The 23,474-nt window shown below is 41.6% G+C and overlaps 1 protein-coding gene across 2 annotated transcripts in view; it reads right to left on the reverse strand.

Moving 5' to 3' along the window:
- abcc9 (ATP-binding cassette, sub-family C (CFTR/MRP), member 9) overlaps positions 1-23,474 on the reverse strand; it is a 58,968-nt gene that overhangs the window by 34,770 nt on the left and 724 nt on the right. For both annotated transcript variants that reach the window (XM_071894946.2, XM_071894954.2), the window contains exons 2-17: positions 21,896-22,037; positions 21,673-21,794; positions 20,042-20,208; positions 19,094-19,195; positions 18,778-18,918; positions 18,438-18,632; positions 15,385-15,549; positions 15,071-15,226; positions 14,754-14,888; positions 14,017-14,179; positions 12,080-12,120; positions 11,817-11,959; positions 10,539-10,647; positions 7,083-7,190; positions 1,631-1,703; positions 440-545 (exon numbers count right to left, since the gene is read on the reverse strand). In XM_071894946.2, coding sequence (XP_071751047.2) covers positions 440-545; positions 1,631-1,703; positions 7,083-7,190; positions 10,539-10,647; positions 11,817-11,959; positions 12,080-12,120; positions 14,017-14,179; positions 14,754-14,888; positions 15,071-15,226; positions 15,385-15,549; positions 18,438-18,632; positions 18,778-18,918; positions 19,094-19,195; positions 20,042-20,208; positions 21,673-21,794; positions 21,896-22,037 — 2,068 coding nt within the window. The remainder of the gene's footprint in view (positions 1-439; positions 546-1,630; positions 1,704-7,082; positions 7,191-10,538; positions 10,648-11,816; positions 11,960-12,079; positions 12,121-14,016; positions 14,180-14,753; positions 14,889-15,070; positions 15,227-15,384; positions 15,550-18,437; positions 18,633-18,777; positions 18,919-19,093; positions 19,196-20,041; positions 20,209-21,672; positions 21,795-21,895; positions 22,038-23,474) is intronic.

The following is a 23,474-nucleotide window of genomic DNA, read 5'->3' on the forward strand; positions in this document are numbered from 1 at the left end:
CAAGCTTATCATTGGGTTAAAATAAACAGTTTTGCGTCCCCACCTTCATTCCTGAACACCTCATTTTGACTTAAAGCTTAGAACTATGGAACAATGCAACAGTTGGAGTCTTAAAAATGCATCTCACATGGATTTCTTAGGAGGCAAATTGCAAAATAATTCCTAAAAATGGAAATCTGCTGTTTCTCGTTCTTTAGATAGTGTGATTTTATCATTTCATGTCATTACTAACCATGAAACATTGATGCTGCAACTCACACACAGTTTCATTGTTGTTCCTATGTCAGCAAAGCATACATTGTTATTATTACTCTGTTATTCTTTTCATGTAGGCACATACAGTATCAGAAATAGGCTCACACCCTATTGTGGGTCCTGAGTCATAATTTAGGAAAAGCTTTCATATAACATGTTGAATTGTGTTGTTGTGATGTCTTACTTGCTCCAGTAGACTTTTCCATTGATGGTCTGCATCTCGCCCAGCATGGCCAGCAGAAGGGAAGATTTCCCACAACCCACCTGGCCCACAATCATCGTCAGCTGACCTGGACAGAGGGAAGACGTTGAGAAGACAGATATATGGTGTCAATATTGGCCTTTTATTATAAATCAGATCTGGTCCAATCAGTGTCATCTGATATGATGGATGTGATGCAGTTTGATTGATTACATATTTATTGTAGAATTTATCAATACTATACTGGTTGTCTATGGGAAGACCTTAACCTGAACTGACTCTAATGAAATATTTTGATCAGATTCCACACAAGTAGCTATGCATGAATATGTTGAGATCATTTCAAGTGTTCTATAGCAAATCCAATTAATCTCTGTGACCTTTCAATAAAGAAACAACTGAACTGAATTGCGTTTAATTGGTTTCAACTGAAACACAGTTTCAATGTGTGGCTCTTTAATCTGATCTGTCTCTCTTTAAATCAACAAAACAAACCTAACTGGTATCTGTTAAAAATAAAAATAAAAAATACTAGTAGGAGGTGGAAACTAAAGTCTGCCTTTAGTCCACTCCACACACACTCTAGCTCAGCTGAAATTGAGCGCTTACGTTGACTCATAAGAATGCCACACACACACATACACACACACACACACACTTAAGTTGCTACAAATAACATTACACCAGTACTTGGCAGGCCAACCAATCATGTTTGTCTTAGTAGGATAACTGGGATAGCTAGTAAGTCACTTCCCAAGAGGAAGGTGTGAGTGTGTGCGTGTGTTTGTGTATGTGTGTGTGTGTGTGTGTGTGTGTGTGTGTGTGTGTGTCTGATATACTACACTGCCGATCTGCACAGCCTCCTAAACTTGACCTGGCCTCCTGACGCCTGGTATTCCAGTGACGTTGCTGCAACTTTCCCACAGTCCTCGTACACCACGTCTAGATTATTCCATTCACATTTTAATATGTTCTCACAACCAGAGTATGAATTTTACTTTTTTGTCAATTGCCAGACTAGCAAATTAATTCATATTTTATCACCCAATTTAATTTGTAATATGCCAACATTATCTGGTAGTTAGAATTATCAGTGTCTATAGAGCATCTTCTTTTGAAATGTGGATCATTTATTGATATTGACTTTCTGTAATACTTATCCTGGTCAGTTACCTGTGGGGATGCGGATGTTGATGTCGGACAGCGTTGACAGGTTGCTTCCCCAGGTGAAGAATCCATTGCTCACCTGAAGAGAAATACAGGAAAATCAAGAGAAATTAAGTACAAAAGGCTAATTTTGCAGCTGGTGTTTTGTTAAAGCACGGAACTATGGCACTACTGAATTTGTGGATCAGTTTCTTTTAACTAGAATCTTCCAGGCTCACTTTGGTGTCATAGACTTATAATATAACACACTCTCAAAGGGATATTAGTCCCACTTATATCCCTTGTTGATTCTAGATGGTGTAGAGAAGTATGTAAAATATTCAATATGGAAAGGCGTTTCCTTTGTTTCTCATCTGTTTTAGGCCAGAAGATTGAATTGCTGGAGTCAAGTCAGCTGATGGAAGGCAGAAACGCAACTCTGCTCCTTTAGTGTCTCATTAAACGTTCTTTGACATCATGTTTTGGTGTGCTGCTGAGCTTATGATATAGGGAAAAGTTGCTATATCAACAAGGTCTTCACAGGTCTGACATTCAGGTCCAAGTCCAGCTGCTGCTGCCAAATGAATATTTCCTAATTTCCAATTCAAAAGGCATATGGCTGCATATGTTTGTTAGTTCAAACTAGTTTTCTTCTTTTGGCCTCTGTAGGAGTGCAGTCACACACACATACGCACTTCACAACATCAATATTAATTGATAAAAAAGATAAAGGAGGATTGATTTCACGCAGATTCAATGTTAGATCAATGTTAGATTGATTAGTTGACAAGATCAACCAAAAAGATTCATTTTAAATTTGTGTCATTTTCAGCCCATTTTCAATGTTGTGTCAATGTTAGATAAATTAGCAAAAAAAAGTTGTTAAAACAAAAAAGAGAGTAAGAGAGTAGATTTTTTTGTCCCCCGTCCATTCATCTGCGCACAATATCGCTGACGCCACTGATTGGATATTGACAAATCTTTGGGGAATGATGCATGTCATTGCTCTCTTCTGACATTTTCAAAATGACACTGACTGGCCTATGGGGGGAGCTACAATGTTTCGGACGCTGCTGATCGGATTTCAACGAATGTAAAGATGCATCTCACTGCTCCATTCTGGCAGTTGTAAAATTGCACTGATTGGCCGAAGAGAAGCGTAACAAAATGTGTTTACTTGTTACTGATTGGCCCAAAGGGTGCCTGCATCATTCGTGCAGGACGACATGTTTACTTGTCTTGTTTTCACTCTACTGTCAATGCTATATCAGTGTCAGATAAGTGCGGAACAAGATGATGAATAAATGCCAGATTTCAGCCCTAACACTGATACTAGATTAATTCCATGCCAGTTTGCTGGTCCCACTATCTGGGAATCCACTCATGACCCCAACCCCTAGTTTTAGAAACCAAGTCACTGAGAGTTCATTGCAGCGAATGTCCCAGAATGACATGCCTTTATGCACCAGATGACTACGTGCTGTTTTCTTGTTCTGTGGGGACCCACCAGTTCGGCCTGTGACCCATTTTATGTCCTGACCCATAGTTTAAGAAACCAAGCTGCTGGGAGTTCATCGCAGCGAATGGCCCTGAGTGAAATGGCATTACGCAACAGAGGAACACATACTGCTGTCATATTACGTGGGGATCCACCAAAAGTCGGCCCGTCACGCGTTGCCCTTCCGACCCCCTGTTGCAGAAACCGGGTTCTTGAGAGTTCACTGGAGTGAACGTGGCCAACGAAAATGTCAGAACACAACAGAGGAGCAGGTGCTGCGGTCCATTTATTTGTCAAACCCTATTAGCAACTGTCCAATTTCAAAATGTCACTCCAGCATCAAACTTTGTTTCACCTGCAGATTAGACCCAGTGTCTCATTTCTATACCTTTAAGAGAGTTTCACTGTAGTAAACAGCCCAGAATAAGACATCACTACGCAACAGCAGAGCGCAATACGCTCATATCCCATAATCCCTTTTTAGTGATCTATCACCCTGCTTCCTGCTAGGACTCTATCTCTGTTTACATTCCTCCCATCTGTTGCTTTTACTTATTTATTTCATGTTTATTTTATCTGACAATCCCCCCCCTGCCTTTTCCCCACAACTCCTTTCTCACACACAAGACACAGTCCCCCAAAGGCATCTTAGAGTTAAGAACACTGTTGTTCCTTTGTAAGCAAATGAATGACGATGGACTTTTTTCATGACGATAATTTTGTGATGTTTTTGGCTTATTAGAAAGGATACAGGGGGAAGATGGGGAGAGAGAGAGGGGATATGACCTTTGGATACTGGGTCCATGTTGATTTTTAAGCAACATCTTGACTATTTGGAATCTAAATCTGGTGTTTCTCCTCACCAGGCACCTGTGGGTCAAATCTTTTCTGTGTTCTGTAACAGCATTTAGACCATGGGACACTAAAATTCTCCATTGAAACCCAGGTTAAAATTCCTCATTAAAAGCAAAGGGCGCCTCTAGGCACAGGCTAACTTGTTGAACGTCACAGTATCACTTTAATGGTTATTTTGTCTGATAATCTCCGTTTGTTGTCTGATAAATCAACCTCTAGCCTGCTCTTACAAACAGAGGAGCCAGGCATCACAGTCATACTCAGATCAGCTGATCAGAACAAACAAACATGTAAGAGATGAAAGACTGATTCTGTGGCCGCTGAGAAAAAGCAGTAAAGTTTGTAAAGAGACGGGTTGGGGAGTAGGAAAAGGGGGAGAGGGGTCGGATGTGAAAATGGAGGGAGAGGAGGAGGAGGAGAGGAGAAAGAGAAAGGAAGAGGGAGAGGAGAGATGTTAAAAGGGGAGCGAAACAGGAAAGAAAAATAAAAAAAAATATAAAAATCAAAGGAGGATAAATTAAACAGAATGCTGGAAGCTGCAGGAAGGAAAGGAGGGGGCGTAAGAAAAGGTTTCTGCAAGTTACTTCAAGTTCAATTCAAGACTTTTAAAGAGCTTTTTAGTTCCAGAAAGAATGAAATAAACGTGAAAATGAAAACAAGTGTAGTCATATCGGAATATACAGTAGGTCTGTATGTCTGGGCAGATTTCTCACTAGAAAAACAACACATTTTCTGTTTGGTTTCCACTCCAGTTGGGCTGAAAAACCACCAGCTCATGCAATGAATGTGTGAAACAAGTTGGAAAACACATTCTGCTATATAAGTATATAGCAGAATATTATAAGTAATCCATTAAAAAATTTCCCTGATATTCCCTTACTTCTCCAGAGAATTCATCCAATTCCCTGACTTTCCCTACCTGGAATACACCTTTGTCTACTAGGCTAAATGGTATATTTCATTAGCTCATAAAATCCTACACCTACGATTCAACTATGAATTTCTATTGTGTTCTACCTCTCTCTCTCTCTCTCTCTAATTAGCGGACCGCTGTCCGGTAGTTCCAGCAGCGTCCGCAGGGATGAGACAGGAAGACTAGCCTTCACAGAGGGGCTGAGAAAATGTCAGCCACATTTACAAGGCCCTTTAAGGGGCAACGAATTCTCGTGAGAATCTTACACTTCCTGAGACGAGAGCACACACACACACACACACACACACACACACACACCACATGTATGATTCCACACACCCACACAAGACCCATGTATGTACAAACACTGGTCAAAATATGAAACAGCTGGTGATACAGTTAAATAAATAGCGGTATCATGGAGCATCCTATGTGTAATGCTGTAATATGTAGTTTTCAGTAAGGAAAAATGACTCAAAATGGCCACTGGCATACTGTACACCTAACAACATATCAATATAAAGTAGTTATTAAGGACTGGAACAGCTTGTGTAGCTGCTTTTGAATTATGATTTAGTTACATCAAAGGTCCTTTTTCATGAGGTGTTCCCATTATTATCATTATTATTATGGCACTCTGCTCATCCATTTGTATCCCTTCTCTTTTATATTCTCTTGTTCTCTTTCTATATCTCCATCACACGTGCTTCATGTCTATTTCTGTTCTCTGCCCCTCTCGCCATTTCTGGTAACATGGCAGTCCACCTCATCACCGCACTGAATCTAACCTTATCTATCCCCCTAGGTCTCCTCACACTCAGACCATCGTTAAGGGAGGACTATGAAACTGCCAGTCAGCTGTACACAGTGTGCCATCACCCACCATCTTCACTACCTCTGGAAACAAAACAAGTCGTGCTCCAAGTCTTGTGGGTACAGGAAAAGTAGTCCCTAGTTACTAACAGTATGTTATTTTTGTACTATATTTCAAGTAAATTTTACCAATCGCATACACAAAACTGTCAGACTTAGCCATATATCATTTAAAATGACTTACCATTTAACATTAGAGCTGCTACAAGTTCTCATTTTCTCACGTTTGAGATAATGTTAGTCGCATATGATCACTCAGCATAGTGTATGTATGCTACAGTGTGGGTCAATGTCTTTGTATTCCTTTAACTGCGCACACGTTCCACTAGGGTCCCCCAGGGCTCCGTCCTGGGCCCCCTCTTCTGCACTCTACAGTACATCGCTTGGCCCTATTATCAGATCCCTTCGAGAATGCTCCATCACTATGGACAAGACCACAATGACTCTTGCTAAGACTGCCAAGAATCCCAGTGTGACTCTCGAAAACTGACTGTCATGTGCGGCCCACTTTGCAGCCACAACCCGATCCTGCCGTTTACACTAAACAACATCCGATATTGCAATTGCCTAGCCAGTAACGACTATGGAGTCATTAACGATATTCTTGTCTCTTTTTTTTCTCCGTGGTCGGTAAGGAGCTGCTATGTTTTCTTAAGTGCTAAATGGAACACCTGCCACCTCGGACAATATTTACGAAAAAAAATGCACGTATATACACTCACCTAATGCAGACATATTATTGACGGGTGATTTTCTGTCTTGTCTAGGTTTCCCAAGTCATTGACCCTTCCTTATACAGATTTTAAGCCTTGAAATCTCACTAGCAAGTGAAACACCTACTGGCCCAAAAGTGGAAGTACGTGCGACGCATTGCAGAGGATTACGTTTAAAGTACCCCAGAATACTACAGGGTCATTTAATGGCAAGGTGTAGCATTATAATGTGAAAACATCCTCTGAGTGCCATTCTAGTTTGAGTTTTCATCAAAATATCTGTGCAATAGGTCTGCTAGATATTAGGCAATGTGAAACAATACAATGTAACAACCTAGCAAACTGTGGTTCGGACTTTAAAAGGACTATTGCGTGAAACCGCCCCATGATCATAGTGATATATTTTCATGAGCCTGGGTCCCAGGGTGAGAGACTCTTTCTCATTTGTGTTCAAGGCTGAACAAGTTTACAAACCGCAGACCTTTAATCCTAAAACCTTTACCCTAACCTTTAACCTTGGACCTTGGCAGTTATGTCCTTGGCCTCTGTGCCTCTTCATACTCTACTGCTCTTTCTGTATCCTCCCTCCCTTCCACCATTCCCCAATGTGTGAACTTTGACCCTGACCTTTACAGCCACGTCCTCGGTCTCCGTGGGTCTCATCTGTCGCCTGGTTGGCTGCTCGTAGTTGTCCATCTGGTACCGCATAGGCTGCTTCCTGTTAATTGCTTTGGTCTGGGGAGGAAGGGGTGGGGGGGTGAAAGAAGAAGCGAGAGACGAGGGGTGAGGGAAAAAGAAACAGAGAGATTCCAGTCAGCAATAACTAATAAACTTGGACTCTCCCTCATCCGCTTCAGTTCCTTGGGGAGAAGATGAGGAGGGGGTCTCTCTCTCTCATCTAAGCCCTGGGGATTTAGGCCTAAGGGGGGGTTCAGTCCCACAGCTACCCCCACATCCTCCTATTCCCTCTATCCATCCATCCATGACATCCATCACTCTGCCACTACTACTCTCTATTACCAAGTGATATAACACAATAGTGATTCAACGTTTTCCAAAAAGCTTTTCCATTTGCTGTTCTAAACACTCGGTGTCTGGTAGCTCTTTCCTGGGAAAAATCTTCTGCCGCACAGGAAGTGATGTGTTTTACATTTCTGGTTTGTTTGGAATGAATAGAAGAAGAACTTCATAGTTAGCATGAGCAGTGATAGCCACCATGGCTAAACAGAAAAGAGTGCCACCTACAGAGACTCAAACTTCATCACAGAAGATCCAAGGAAAAAGACGTCACAGTACTGGACACACTGTTTGATTGACAGGTGATCTCTGGGAAGTGCAGTGCAGAAACACCACAGCAATGAGCACTGAGCAACAAAGATGTGGCTAAAATACAAAAACAAGGATCTCGCAGATTACCACTTTAAGTGATTCTGATTCACTTGACTCATTTTGTGTCTCCAAGTGCATTAAACTGATTAAAGATTGATAGAAAGGACACACTGCGGCGGCCACAAAATGGCAGCAAATGGGACTGTGACATAGAGGTAGTAGTAGAGGGAATAACCTAAATATGATTGTTGTTTAAGAAAGTGACAGCCAGAAAAAAAGAACATTTTGTTTGACAAATGAGATCCACCATTTTTCATCAAATTTGAAAAAAGTGGTATGGTCTCATATTATTGTCTGATAAGTAAAAGTAATCTTGAAAAAAAAAAAGTAAAGTTTTGAGCTATTTTAAGACCTCTGCCCTACCATATACTAACATTGTGGAAGATAGAGTCATCTATATTTTGGAACTACTGACGACTACTGATGACATTTTTTTTAATGAAAATGTATATATGGTGTTTAAAATCTTGCCTTTCAAGCTTTTTTTGAAAACCATTACACCTCTACAGAGTTCCCTGTGTCTCAGTGTCTCGCCCTGTAGTATCACTGTCCCTTTTGGATGCACACAGTGATAATCCCACTGGGATATAATAGTCACCATGTGACCCAGTCACCTGAAACCTCAGACAGGCAGAAGATTAGAGCCTGGGCTGTAATGTACTGGGTTGTGATGTTCTGTATATGTGCCAGTGACCCCCTACAGCAGTGATCCCCAATAGGCGGCCCGCGGGCCAGGTCCGGCCCGCGAGAGCCAAATGTCTGGCCTGCACCGACCCATTGGCACTTACGTGAACGCACCTGTCATAACATGTTGATTTACTGCTGTTCTTTCTGATAAAGCAACAGTTTTATCACAACATACGACTCCATTAGTGTCAGAAAAAGACATTTTGGGTCCATTTGTCATTTTCACCGCCGTACACCGAAACTGGCCCGGTTAGGCGGAGTCAGCACTTGATATAAAAATGGGCTCCCATTCAAATTCTCCCGGAAAAACAGAGAACGTAATTGACGTTACTTACGTCAAATGCGCGCGCATGTGCAGAAAGAGGCGAGATAGTCCAACCAAAGAAAGTGATCGGAATGAGTGTTTACATGACGAAATTTTACGTGTGTTAAGTCTCGTGATTGGGTCAACCTAGGCCCACCCACAGTGCCGCATATGGCCAAAATTCAGGTCATGATTCACACTTTCAGACCCATGTTTGATAGTTTTATTAGATGGCATTTTACCAAACTAATCCCATGTCATAACTCAATCCTAAAACATCATAACTCAAAATACAAGTCTTCATTTTCTTGTGTGACCCAATCTACCCAGGCCTAAATTATTACTACTACCACCACCACCACCACTACTACTACTACTACTACTAATAATAATAATAATAATAATAATAATAATAATAATAATGGTAATAGCAGCAACAACAACATCTGCACATAAAATAACTTTTATTGGCACAATGAAAAAAAAAAACCCGGACGTTTTGGCCCTTGGCTTGGCATGCTTGACATAATTTGGCCCTTGGGGAAAACTAATTGGGGAACCCTGCCCTACAGCCTCAAAACTACAATGATTTGTATGGCAGAAATAACATCAGCTATGGCTTGAGTGAACTAACAAGCCACTCTCTTCACTTCAATTCAATCAAATGCATTAATCATTGCAGATGCACACTGACCATTTCTGAATAACACATCAACGAATAGCAATACTGATGTCTTTATCTATTTCTCAATATTTGTTCTTGTGTGCTCAATTCCCTGGTGGTTACAGTGAGTGTGTGTCTTTGCACGTCATTGTCTGACCAATATACGCATATTCCTTGGTGCGTCTGTTCCATTAAGAACTGCTCCAGGCAGAAGAACACAGGGCCTGAGATATTCCCACAGCCTCCCTGTCCACCCTGTTAAAGGAACCTGTCAGCAGGATGGAAAGAACGCAATGTTACACGGAAGGAATTTTCTGCTGTGTGATCTGGCACACCTCAGTGATCCGAGCCCCGTCCACGAGGAAACGCTGTACGTCTGTTAAACGCAGCGCATTAAAACGCTTTCCTGGCAGTGCTTCTGGAAGCACTGCCGACTTTGAATGTCCCCAATCAACAGTGTTGCCTAACCCAATTCTTTCCCTTCAAGTTTTTGTGAGTCAACAATTCATATCCTGTGTGATGTATTTGGCCATTATTAGTATACAGATTTCTTTAATGCGAGCGCTAGACATATTGTAGGTACATTAAGGTCTGAATAGGACTCTTTTTGATTGAGAATGCAGGCTATATCCCAAACAAATAAATTGCAATAACTATTTCTGTTTTGATCTGCTTAAAGCTGCACTAGGCAACTTCGCACTTTGGCGGGCCCATGTGGAGAGGTAATTGTTGGAATTTCTTTACGGTTTGAAGGACTTCATTACCCAGAAATCATGTATCATGACATCAGTATAGTCGAACTCCTAAATTAGTCCTTAGTGGCTGGCACTTATTTGCTGCTGCTTAGGAGAAGGTTTGTTTTTTAAATCTTAAATTTCGATTCTTTCCCAGTGACCAAGCCCAACACCAGAATTTTGGGCAAATAAGGAGAATCTACGGCATCCCTCAGGTGTATTTTTATATAAAAATCAAAAAAGTGCATTGACACCTGCCCTGCTATCACCGTTTTGTTAATTGATCTGGTATCAGTAATACTCACTGCCCCGGCTTGTTTTTTAAACGCCTCCAACGAAACAGACATGTCTCCGTTTCTCCAGCTGTCGTCTCCAATCTCATCACTCTGGAGAAACTCACCCAACTTCTGAACACTGTAAGGACACACACACACACACACACACGCACACACACACACACACACAGAGTCCATAAATAAGTGTGATGATGATGATACTGATAGCAGCCGGCTTCAGGGAGTTTAGAGTTTCTCCTCATTCCTATCAGGTTTCCACCGAGTTCCCTTAGTTAGATTTACCACTGGAACCGTATCCTGTCTGTGACACAGCATCCCAGTTGGTGTTCCTTGTTTAGTCATGTCCACATCCCCTCTCTCTCGGTCAAAATAGCATTACCAGTTAAACTCGTCAGTAACAGTATCCAGGATACAGTAAATCTCTTTCCAGTGAGAACATGAGCACAACACACATGACAACACGAAGGACCAGATGGGAGTAAGCCCATGTGGATAGAGTGGCCTTGTGACAGACTTACTCTCCATGATTTGTGGAGTGTAAAATAAAGGATAGTTATGCAAAAGCAGCCTCACAAGCCAGATGAGTCTGATGGACAGTCCAATCACAGTTTTGGAGGATGATCCAAGGGGGGCGACGTAAGCGAGACGCAATGCGGCAAAATCGTAAACAACAATGGTGGTGTATGGCAGCGTTGGCTGTGGTGATGAAGACATATCTTCTATCATTTCAGAATTGGAGGGCATAAATGCATTAAAGGGCATGTGAGGTTCACATTTTCACTGGCTAATTTAAAGCTGCACTAGACAGGATCTTTATGTAAAAATACACCCATCTAAATCACAAAGTGGGGCTGCAAGAGAGAAGAGCATCTCATCCCTACTAACTGAGACGCCATAGATTCACCCTATTTGCCCAAATTAAATTCATGTGTTGCTTATTTGGCGGGAAATCTTCTCCACCCACAGAAAGGGACGAATCAAAATTTACAGCGAAATCCAAAACTGTCAAGCAAGCGAGCGGTCCGTCCAGAGAAAGCTGGACTGATCACATTACATGATTTCTGGGTAGTGAAGTCCTTCAAATTTTCAAAAATTAAAAGTTATATGTCCCTAGAGTGCAAAGTTGCCTAGTGCAGCTTTAATTTCAATGCTGTCAAAGCATTTTTAAAATAGAAAACTGAGCGCAGCTTGGTTATCTATGATGATGGTTTAGCTGCATTTAACAGCGTTTGACCAATGAGTTTTTTCAAGTCTCGCACACTCTCTCTCTCTCTCACACACACACACCTGACCAGGGCCTTGACAGCAAATCGGACCACGGTGGAGAGCAGGAAGAGAGGGGTGACCAGGATGTGGAACAGCGCCAGGGCTGCAAAGGCCTCAGAAGGACTGGGACCAGTCGAGTTGAGGAGGTGATGGGTCACAAATGTCTGCAAAGACGGCACAAAAAAGTTCAATATTTTACCATCCAACCCAGCATCTTTTATTACACAATGTCAAGAGTTAAATTAGTACTTATTAGATTTCAACTTTGGCACAAAATGTCTTACCGCAAGTACGGCAGCGATGGGAATAGCAGCATTCATGAAAACTGCATGGAGAGAGGAGATACAGAGGTTAAGACAAAGGTTTTATTGCAGTGCTTGAGAAATGCGGGGAAAAAAGAAAGAAAGAAAGAAAGAAACAAACAAACAAACAAAGAAACAAAGAAACAAAGAAACAAAGAAACAAAGTCATATGGGCTGAAGCTGATGGCTAGAGGGAAGTTGGATAAAATCTGGAATCTATTGTTCTTCATAATTGCCCAGATGTTGCTACAACCTGAAAGCTTTCGGGGAGTTGAATTTGAAATATGAAAGCTTTCGAAGAGTTGAATTTGAAATCTGAAGGAGTTGAATTTGAAATTTTAAAGCTTTGAAGAGTGTAAGAAATAAAATGAATATTGTGCGTTTTATATGAATAACACACTCTGTTCATGCTGTTTGTAATTGTCAGGCTCATACAGGTGGTGTTGATCCAGTTTCGTAGGGAAATGCTGTTGCTGATGCTGCAGCTAAAGCTGCTGTTCTTTTTCCCTGTCTCTCCCATTTTGCAAAATGCATCTGTCTTCTAGGATGATAGTGACAACGACGAAGCAGCTCTTAGACGAACGAGGGGAAACCACTCTGCATCGAATGTGCTAGTAAACCTCTCCAGAGTGGTAGCCCTCTACTGAGTGTAAAGCTCATGGGTTGAAGACGACGGGGGTTTTTTTTATTCCTTTTTTGTTTTCCTTTATTTCTGTTTTTTATTCGTGTTGATTGAAGCTTGTTTGTAGCTCTTAGAAGTGATGTTTTCCTCACTGTTTAAGTGAAGTATACATAGGATAGGATGTATCTGGTATTATTTTATTTTAATCTTAGTTGTCACCTTGTGACAAAAGGGAGGAATGTAAGAAATAAAATGAATATTGTGCGTTTTATATGAATAACACACTCTGTTCTTTGTCCTGCAAAGTGGAGTGTCTTTTGTCCTACTTACTACAATGATGTAATCAGTGCTTGAATACATGCATGATCACTATATATGGTTATGTGTGGTTTTGAGTGATTCTATAGGTGGACATGCAGTTAAAAGTCCGAACTGGTGGGTTGGTTTTGAGCCAAGTAGGTTTGGCTATGGGCCAAGATTTATAGTTTTGTTTACTTTAACCTATATAAGTGGATCCTAAACTCCGTTCTTTGTCACTTCTTTGTTGCTTGTCTGGAACACTGAACTGAACCATGCATGGCTGAATAAAGAATCCACAGAAGACTCTTGAACCTTGCTTATTAATTTTGACCCACAACGGGTGAAGTAAAATTTTGCATTTACAAGAGCTGAATTTGAAATCTGAAAGAGTTTAATTTCAAATTTTAAAGCTTTCGAAGAGTTTAATTTGAAATCTGAAAGCTTTCGGAGAGTTGAATTTGAAATCTGAAAGCTTTCCGAGAGTTTACTTTGAAATATGAAAGCTTTTGGACATTTTTCAGATTTTTTAAATAAAATCGGATGTAATTTAAGGATTTCGATTTCAAGAATCACACAAATTCAGCGCACATAATTCAAACTCAGTCGTCTAGCACAGTGATTCTCAACCTTTTTCATATCAAGGACCCTAATTTAGTACAAATTAGGGAGACGGACCCCCATTTGATGAGATTTTGTCTCTTGGACCCAAATCTGAGAATATTTTTATTGTTAGATATGATGTTGTCCAGAATCCTATGACTATCTGTATTGTAGGTAGAGAGATAACAGAGAAACTATAATCAAAACAGTCATTCTTCTACATTCTCTAATTGTGTTAACTTCTTGTAAATCAAATAATGGTGAAGTTTAACAATTCATCAATTTGCTGGGGACCCCCTGGAACCCCCTCAAGGACCTCTGGTGGTCCCCGGACCCCACATTGAGAACCACTGGTCTAGCGGCACTAGTTTGAGCCCGTCCAGTCGTTCCATCTTACTCGACATAGACGTGTAGAGAGCGAAGGTCTTGAGGCTGGTGAGCTCCTTGCCCCTGGTGTCCTCCACACTGTCACAGAAGATATTCTCCCAGGCGTACAGCTTCAGTAACTTAATGCCCTTTAAGATCTCTGTGGTCTTCTTCAGACGATCTGTAGAGTGGTCCTGAAAGAGAAAAGTCATCCCTCAATCCCTCCCTTATTTCATCTATCTAACATTAAAATGCAATTATTGATTGATTAATGGCCAAGTGTCATTAGTCATTAATGGACCATGAAAGATTAATGCTAAATGTACTTGCAATGCATTTGATTCTCATCCTTATACTAAAAAGTTGATGATTGATATATGGTTGAATCCATTTGTATCTGTACTGTATGTTAACTTAGACAGAAAAATACACACACACACGTGAAGGCCTGCACACGCAAATATGTACACATCAAAAAACACACATCATTCAGGACTGATACCAATGTTGATTTTTAAAGCTAATATTGTCCGATTCCTATGGTCTTTTGTGGAATTGGCATTATCGTGACCTTTTGTCTAGGAGTGTGTCACACAGAATGAATATCGCTATCAGCCGATATGGGTGGGAAAATATCAGATAACGGAATGGACAAAGGAGTGAACCGGAGTTTCATACACAAATTTACCCCAATTACACACATCTACAAAACCTTCTACACGAAAGACGCAGTGCTATAATACTAAATACTATAAATACTGTACTCACCAGCGTGCTCTTCTGTGTGTCTGCCAGCTTAGTAGCGATGAGATATTGGACTGGCGCCAGCAGAACTATGACTGAAGCTCCTACCAAAGCGCTGTAGCCCAACAAATAGTATAGCAGGATCACCCCCATCACAATCTGAAAACACCAAAATGCCCATCATGAAGGAGAATGAGAGAGAGGAAGGAGAGACCAGACCAGACAGAACATACAAGTATTTAAATTATTCTCTAAAATGCCACTGTATAAGCAAATGCTCTATTACCAGGTATTTAGAGGAGTGAAGTATAAAGACAGACAGATAGACAGGTAGGTCGCACCTGTACAGGCATGGCCCAGAGGTTAGGGCAGAGGAAGAGGAACCACATGAGCTGGTTGGTCTCTATTGCCACCAGGTTGTTGATCTGTCCCAGGGTCATTTCTCCCATGGACATGTTGGAGGTGGACAGACGAAGGATTTTGTTGTAAATCATTGCCTAGTTAATGAAACAGACGTGGTAAATACAAAACAGCAACACTTTTAATGAAGTTGTTGATCTGGTTATTTCCCCCCACCCACGTGTCAGCGGTTGCGTTCAAAGCAACATCTGATTAATGCAGGCTGACTCTGCATTTCCCATGATGCTCCACTCACCAGCAGGGCTCCCCGCAGGTTGATGCCCGTCTCTATGGTGACGTAGTAGGAGGCCTGCAGGAAGGTCCTCTGCAGGACTAACGCCAGGAAGAGAAGCACAGCCAGGACCGAAGTGTTCTGCAGCAGCTCGGTGGACGACATGAAGTACACGCCGAAATAGGTCTCCTGGGAACACACACACACACACACACACACACACACAGTAAACATTAGCCTTTTTACAAGCATTTCCATTTTATTAGATAGTCTCTTCCATGTATCCATTGTGGTTGGATACATGGAAGTGGTTAGTTGGTACATTAGAATATCACCAAATACTTTGTTTTCATCTTCGAATGAAAGCATGATGAAATTTAACAAGAATAACAACTTTCCCAGTACTAATCAATTCTTAAAATACTTGAAATAGTGGAAACACATTGTCACAGTCCAGTTTTGGATGCCTTAAAGAGTCTATACAAGGCATTTGGATGTCAGTATATACGGTATATGGAAATAGATCTGTATAACCACACACACACATACAGCGCATCTGTAAACCCACACAGGTACTGTGCATGAACTGCGCATGCGTAACAGGATGAAATCACACAGACACACACACACACACACACACAGTACAGTATCAAAAAGCCCAGTCTGATTCTCCACAGGCCTTCCCTCAATATTAAACTGTGAGAAAGAGTGAGAGGTGAGTGGGGAATTTTCCATGTCAGTCAGAAATGCAGGCCCGCTCTGCTCTCTATCTCTCACTACCCATTACACCCACTTTAACAAGCAGGGATGGACTTGACAACGGCCCAACTTCCAGACTATAACAACGTCCAGACAAATGGACTGAATGAATATCTGTTGTCACTGCAGAAGTGTCTGCTCTCTCTCTCTCTCTCCATTAAAACCATTTCAGCAGGCTGGCATGGACTTAAGAGGAGCTCATCTCTGTGATCAGGTCTGCCAGTGTCTCTGCCCTTGCCAAATGGACTGTCAGTGTAAAAGAGTCTGCTCTCTCTCTCTGCCTGCTACACCACTGTTTACCCTCTTCATTACGCTGCCATGGGCAGATGTTATTCCTCTGTAGAGTATTGTGGTTAAAGGAATAGTTCACCCAAAAATTAAAATTCGGTCATTATCTACTCATTCTCATGCCAGTACAAACTCGGGTGAGTGTTTTTTCTTCATACAACTTACCTGGAGTTCTCCAGGCTCGCTGCTGGAGGAGCTTCTTCCAGTGAATGGGGAGCCGGACGTTCTGCTTCAAAAAGGGCAATAAATGTCGATAAAATTACTCCATAAAGCTTGTGTAGTACAATCAAAGTCTTCTGACGCCTGACGATCACTCTATGAGTCGAAAAAAATGAAATTTGATCCATTATTTAATGAAAATCCGAGTCGATCGGCATGCCGTTTACTTCCGCATTACCAAACCTCACGAGATGGAGGTCGCGCACTGTCGCACACACAAACCTTGCGCGGCCACGGTGGTGTCGCGAGGTTTGGTAATGCAGAAGTACATGCAATGGCAATCGACTCAGATTTTCATTAAATAATGGATCAAATTTTTTTTTTAGACTCATAGAGCGATCGTCAGGCGTCAGAAGACTTTGATTATACTACACGAGCTTTATGGAGTAATTTTATGGACATTTATTGCCCTTTCTGAAGCAGAACGTCCGGCTCCCCATTCCTCCAGCAGCAAGCCTGGAGAACTCCAGGTAAGTTGTATGAAGAAAAAACACTCACCCGAGTTTGTACTGGTATGAGAATGAGTAGATAATGACCAAATTTTAATTTTTGGGTGAACTACTATAAAGGTAGGTCTAACCGATACTATTTTTCAGAGGCCGATACTGACAGCAATAGTTTTTTGAAGTGAAGCTGATTATAGTTGATATTTTGTGCATATATGTTTAATGTGACAATTTTCACGGCAAAAAATACAAGTATTCCTCCAGAATTGCATTCTTATCAGGGTGGAAAAGCCTCTGAAACAGCGGTTAGACTATCATAGGACACAATATTAATATTAAAGAGCCGCTATGATGTTATCATGGGACTCGCTGATGTCTGATTTTTAACAAAAGGTCAATATTGCCTGGATAAATCAGCAAACTGATAACTGATCTAGCCCTAGTTAAAGGAGTACATCTGCTTTTTTAACAAATAATCTCTGAACAACTTACTGCGGTGGAATGTGAAGTCTGGTGTCAGTTTACCTACTAAGGGAGGGCTTTAATGCTTTAGCACACAGTGTATGCTTAATGGACATTTGCATCATTGTAAAAGCACCATAGTACACTAAATACTGAACGCACAGAAGTGAAACTGCCAGTTGCAGATCACCATAAGAAGTCCATTGTTAATGAGCCAGCGGCATGGGCAATGCAATAATTTCTATTCCATGGAGTAAATTTAAGAACAATGAAAAACAAATGTGGCGCGATATATAAAAGTGATGGAAAAGTGAAGACATGATGGATAACTGGTGTCATTGTAACAATGCACATTTATGTGAGTAGATGCCGCTCCGTCACTTTTTATCCCGTATCAGTAAAACCCCACTATTGACTATATGAGACACACACACACACACACACATAGTGTGTGTGTGTGTGTGTGTGTGTGTGTGTGAGTCATTACAACACTAGTGCAAAGTGAGATTAGAGACATATTACCAGGTCAGAGACAGGATGGTTCAGACACATAGACATGTAGTCACACACACACACACACACACACTAGTGCTGACATGATGGCTAGGACCAACGCCTTGGTGACATCACACTGGAAGTGAGTCATCCATTGGTTGGCCGGACCACCCAGCATCACTGTGACAGGCAGACACGCAATCTGTGTGTGTGTGTGTGTGTGTGTGTGTGTGTGTGTGGACAACTCTTATATTACACTTATACTCCAACAAAATGATCTTATGTAAACACCTTAACCACACGATGGTCCCACTGGCGCCAGAAGAACAGAAATTAAAACCTGGCATAGTTCAGTAGTAACACGTTACAGTAACACTATTACCTTTTACACTACACACACACTCACACACGCACCTTGACCTTGTCGGGCTTGATGACCTCACTGGAGTTCAGGTGTTTTACGATGCCGGAAATGCAGAGCGGCCCGGCGAAGCCCAGCAGGTCGGCCAGGTAGCGGAAGGTGCTGCTGAGCAGGATGGGACGGCCGAACGCCCGGTACATGGATCGCCAGATGGACGGGGCTCGCTCCGGGTCCTCAGCACTCTGTGTGGGGCGAGGGGTGATGAAGGGAAGGATGGAAGGAGGGGGGAGAAGGGGAGAAATTATGAAAGTTTATGTGTTTCTCATATAGTCAATAGTGGGGTTTTACTGATACGGGATAAAAAGTGACAGAGCGGCATCTACTCACCCTCTGGTCCTCGTAAGCGTCTTTGAGGCGGAGGTAGTTGGTGAGCGCTCTCATGGCGATGGGCAGCTTGCCGATCTTCTTCAGCTCTATAGGCCTCTTATGGGCTCCAATAATCAGAGGATTCATCCACCAGTATGTTGCCTGACAGAGAGACGCAAAAGTCAGATGCACTCTGCTGCACCGCTAACACTTTTCTATAGCTGATAATGATCATGAGTCCTAAACATTAAAGGAATACACCAGGTTTTGTGTGTGTGTGTGTGTGTGTGTGTGTGTGTGTGTGTGTGTGTGTGTGTGTGCCTGCGTCTGCGTGTACCTTGGACAGCAGGTTGACAAACGGCTGCAGAAAGCGAACCCCCAAATCCTGTAGATCCTCTGGCGGCTTCACCTTCTGGGGGTTGGCAAAGAACACGTACTTCTACAGGGAGACAAGAAGACAAAAAAAGGAAGATAAGGAAGATAGACAGGTATGCTCGTAGAATAGAACAAAAGGATCCAGTGGTCAAAATGGAGGGAAATCCCAGTGTAAAGTATGTTGGGGCAACACCAGCCTATGTTTGCTGAGCGACGAGAGAATATAGGGGACACAATTAGGAGAAGGACCAACAAAAATGTAACCAGGAGCTGATCAATATATAATACAAAGATATTTCACTTCAAACATAATCATGAAATTAAAATGATTTGAATCTTTGCCTCATATTGAGAACTACTGTCTATGCTCCACTTTAGCCACTTGCCACAATTGGTTGAATTCAGTCGATTGCATTGATTTATTTAGTTTAAGCAGCCTCATATTTTGTTGAATAAAGATTTAATTAGTTGAATCAGACTTTTGATGAGGTAAAATGAATAGAGATGTATTAATCAAGCTTTACTTATGGTAAAAACCTGACAGAATGAGTTACCAAGGCGTTGCCTGCTGAGAGCTCTTCCAATGTAATGCATTATTGATAGTAAGGAACTATTACCAAGGATATCAAAAGTTGATGGGCTCTACCGTCATCAATATGCAGAATGGAACGGTATAAACTTTATAAAGGATTTGAATCACTCAACATTAAAAGCTCTCCAACATCACATCTCAGAAAAGGGCACTATACAGTATATGAACTTGTTATGTTTGCATGCTTTACACCTATTTGCACATTTTATATATAAAAATGATAAACAGAATAAAAATTACAAATACTTTCACCTTTCACTTTCGCCCTTCAGTTCTTCATCTAAGAAGTAGGATGTGAAACAGGAAGAGCTGACTCACCCGGACTCTTATGACGTTGATCTCCACGGCCATCAGCAGTCCATACAGAGCCACGAGCAGGGCTGTGATACAGAACCGCAGGTGTTGCGGTCCCACATCAAACTCGGCAAACTTCCACAGCTTAATGGACTTCGTGATGAACGCCAACACCCAGTAGATGAAAAGGGCTGGGTGGAGAGAGAGGTTCATATCAGTCAGGGCAGGGAATGTGAATCATCCAGATTTTGAGCTCCTTGGCTCCCAACCTGCAGATTGAATAAACCTGTCAAACTGCCACTCTTAACCGTTAGATATAGCATCCATTTATACTGCCTCAAAGTGTCACCTGTGTATCGTGGCCTATTTGATTGCCATTTACAAGGCAAAGGCTTCTGAGCCTCACAAAAATGTTATCCAATTTTTCTCCAAATTTGGTCTCCAATGGTCGCATTATGAACGAAAATAACATGACATAATTTTATTGCAGCCATATACTGAGGCAGAACTTGTATGTGCATGTTTGCTTTTTTGCACGACCCACCAAAACAGTTCAGCTGGAGATAATAGCTGTCTAGACCATCTGCTTCCTCTCTGTGGATAGGCCCATTTCCATGAGAGCAGAACTTATTTAATGTAATGCCTCAGGTAAGGAAATATTCACTATTTTTGTTTTAAAAATGTCTAAAATGCAGCAACTTCACAATCATCTTATCAGAGAGAATGGCAGTTTTGGAGGAAGCTACAGCATAAAGGTGTGTACAAGGCAGTAAAATTGCTTCAGATTCTGAATGTAGCAAACTAGTGCAGATGCTATAAAACACAAATCTACTCCTGATTCTGATGAGTGTTGTCATCAGTATAGTTACCATAATACCATAATAAAGATGATCGTCAGCCTCTATCGGCCTCTACACTGCATTTTACATTGTGTGCCATCATGTCAGATTTGGTGGGAAATCTGCTGGATTGCTTTATAGCACAAAGGGCGATTGCTTTATGGCAACAGCAACAGGGTTTATGCGAAATGCGGTCTTAATTTTGAGAAGCACTAGCACTAACAATACCACTGGTGTGACATTGAGACTAACTATCATCTCAAACATGGTCTCATTTGTTTACGGTAATTATGCCAAGGTATCACAATTGATGTTTAAAAATTCTACACATAGCACCTTTAAGGACACATAGGATGAATCCCTGCCTCAGGACTAGCATCCATGAGCGGCTGAGAACTTTAAACAAATAAGACATTCAGAACATAGAAAACTCTTTGGCCACTTAAGTTACTTAGGTACCTGGGCACCTTAATTAAGTTCATTTTTCAGTTGGTGTGACTACCAAAAAGTTGATCGATATTTGTAGGTGGCAGGAGGAACTGAAAGTCAATAGAAAACATCAAAATATCTACTGTTCTAATTCAGAGTTTAGCCATTGCAGTTTTCAGTGGCAATCATGTTAGCACAAATCTTTCTCTATGACCATTAATTTAAGATTATTTGCCAGTAGATCTTGTCAGAATACTAAGTTTGCAGCCCTGCTTACTTCTACAGAAATGGCAGCAACATGGCACAACCTGCTCAAAGTCTCTCTGTGATATTAAGCTAATGTAATGACATCAAACTGGACGTTTCATCCCCAGTGGCGAGTCTTACCCAGCAGTAGTTTGGGGAAGTTAGACGTCTCTATGTTGTGGTAGTAAACTACTGACGTAGTGGCCGCTATGAAACCCATGAACGCTGGCATGAAGAGATGCAGGTGGTTGGTCTCCATCATTCTAGAGAGAGAGAGAAAGAGAGAGAGAGAGATTCAAGGACACGTTAAAACAAACACAGCATAGAATTAATGGAATGGAAAAAGATGTCTCTAAGGTCGTACTTGTTGGAGACGATGCCCTCCGCAAACTCGCACACATGGACGAAGAGCAGCGAGAAGGTGAGGATCCACCGAAGGTTGTGGCCGGGGAAGTGAAGCCATGTGTTGTGATGGATCTGCACCTTGGAGCTCTGACTGCCCCAACCTGAGAGAGAGAGAGAGAGAGAGAGAGAGAGAGATGAAGCTGAACTTTGCACCTTTGGAGTCATGGATAATATCCTCTGCAAGCGCACAAATAGAGTGTAATGGACTTTTAGAGTAAATCAGGGACCCCAATACAGAAGTTTTGTTTCACTGGAGACATTGTTTGTCATTAAGTTTGTTTCTCCTCTTAACTAAATGGACCGGAGCCATTTCTGAGCCTCAGGGGACGCGGTCCATAAAAAACTAGAACCAGGAAGCATCAATTAGCGAGTCCTTAGGGAGCAGGCTGAGGGCTTCTGGTCAGAGCCATTCCCATAAACTACACCCACCCACACACACACACACACACACACACACACACACAGAATAGATAACCAACCACACATTAACGTTCAGTCAAAATCATATTCTGCAGAGTAATGCAGCAATAACAGCAGAGTCACCGCAATCCCACACTTACAACACTATATAAATCTAGCCTTCCTCCTTCTTTCTCTTCCTTCCTTCACTCCATCATTTCTCCCATCCTTTCTTCCCTCCCTCCTTCCTTCTTTTCTCCCTTCCTTCCTCCCTCACTTCCTTTCTCCCTTCCGTCCTTCATTCCTTCCTTGTGAAATTCTGAGCCAGTAGCACAAGTAAGGGAACAGATGGAGGAAAGGAAAGAAGGAAAGAAGTCATTGCAGTATTTAACCAAACAAATGATTGCTACCCACACCACTTTTTATTCTGTTTTTCTTTGCTGTATTTTATTACTATTCCCTGCTACAATGGCCCAATTTCCCTACAGGGATCATCATCAGTTTCATCTGACCTAATCCTATCTTATCTACTCTTCAAAGCTGCTTAACATTCACGTTAGTAACAAAGAAGTGCATCAAAGAGCTGTGTGTGTGTGTGTGTGTGTGTGTGTGTGTGTGTGCGCTGCCATGAAATGTATGAGAGAATAAGAGTGTAAAGAGTAAAGAGTGAAGAGTGAAGAGTAAGAGTAAAGCTGTCTGTGTCTTCCCTGCCCCTAAATATATGAATAAATGAATGTAATATGAAATAAATGAATACAAATTGATTGCTTGATTAAAACACAATATGTAACACATTATCTTCACAATGATCATATTCAGCCAGCATCAGCCAAAGGGTGAAGCTGTCCGGTCTTCCCTGGCTCTGGTCCAAATAATCCTCAGCAGATTAGTACTGTCCTACATGACAGATGCAGTGATTTCTGATACGTCCAGCAGCAAAGGTGAAGTGATAAGAGGCTTAAGCAGACAAACAGACTGAAGCATATGTGCTTGCTTATACACAGAAACAGTCTGTGTTTGTGTCTGGGTGTGTGTGTGCTATCGCTGCATTCATGTCATATGGGGATAACCATCAGAAGGGCTTCAAATGTTAAAAGCGGCGACTTGGAAATGATGGTTCAAGCTCATTTGAACCTGTC

The sequence above is a fragment of the Centroberyx gerrardi genome, chromosome 24, assembly GCF_048128805.1.
Source record: "Centroberyx gerrardi isolate f3 chromosome 24, fCenGer3.hap1.cur.20231027, whole genome shotgun sequence".
Taxonomy (NCBI): Eukaryota; Metazoa; Chordata; class Actinopteri; order Beryciformes; family Berycidae; genus Centroberyx; species Centroberyx gerrardi.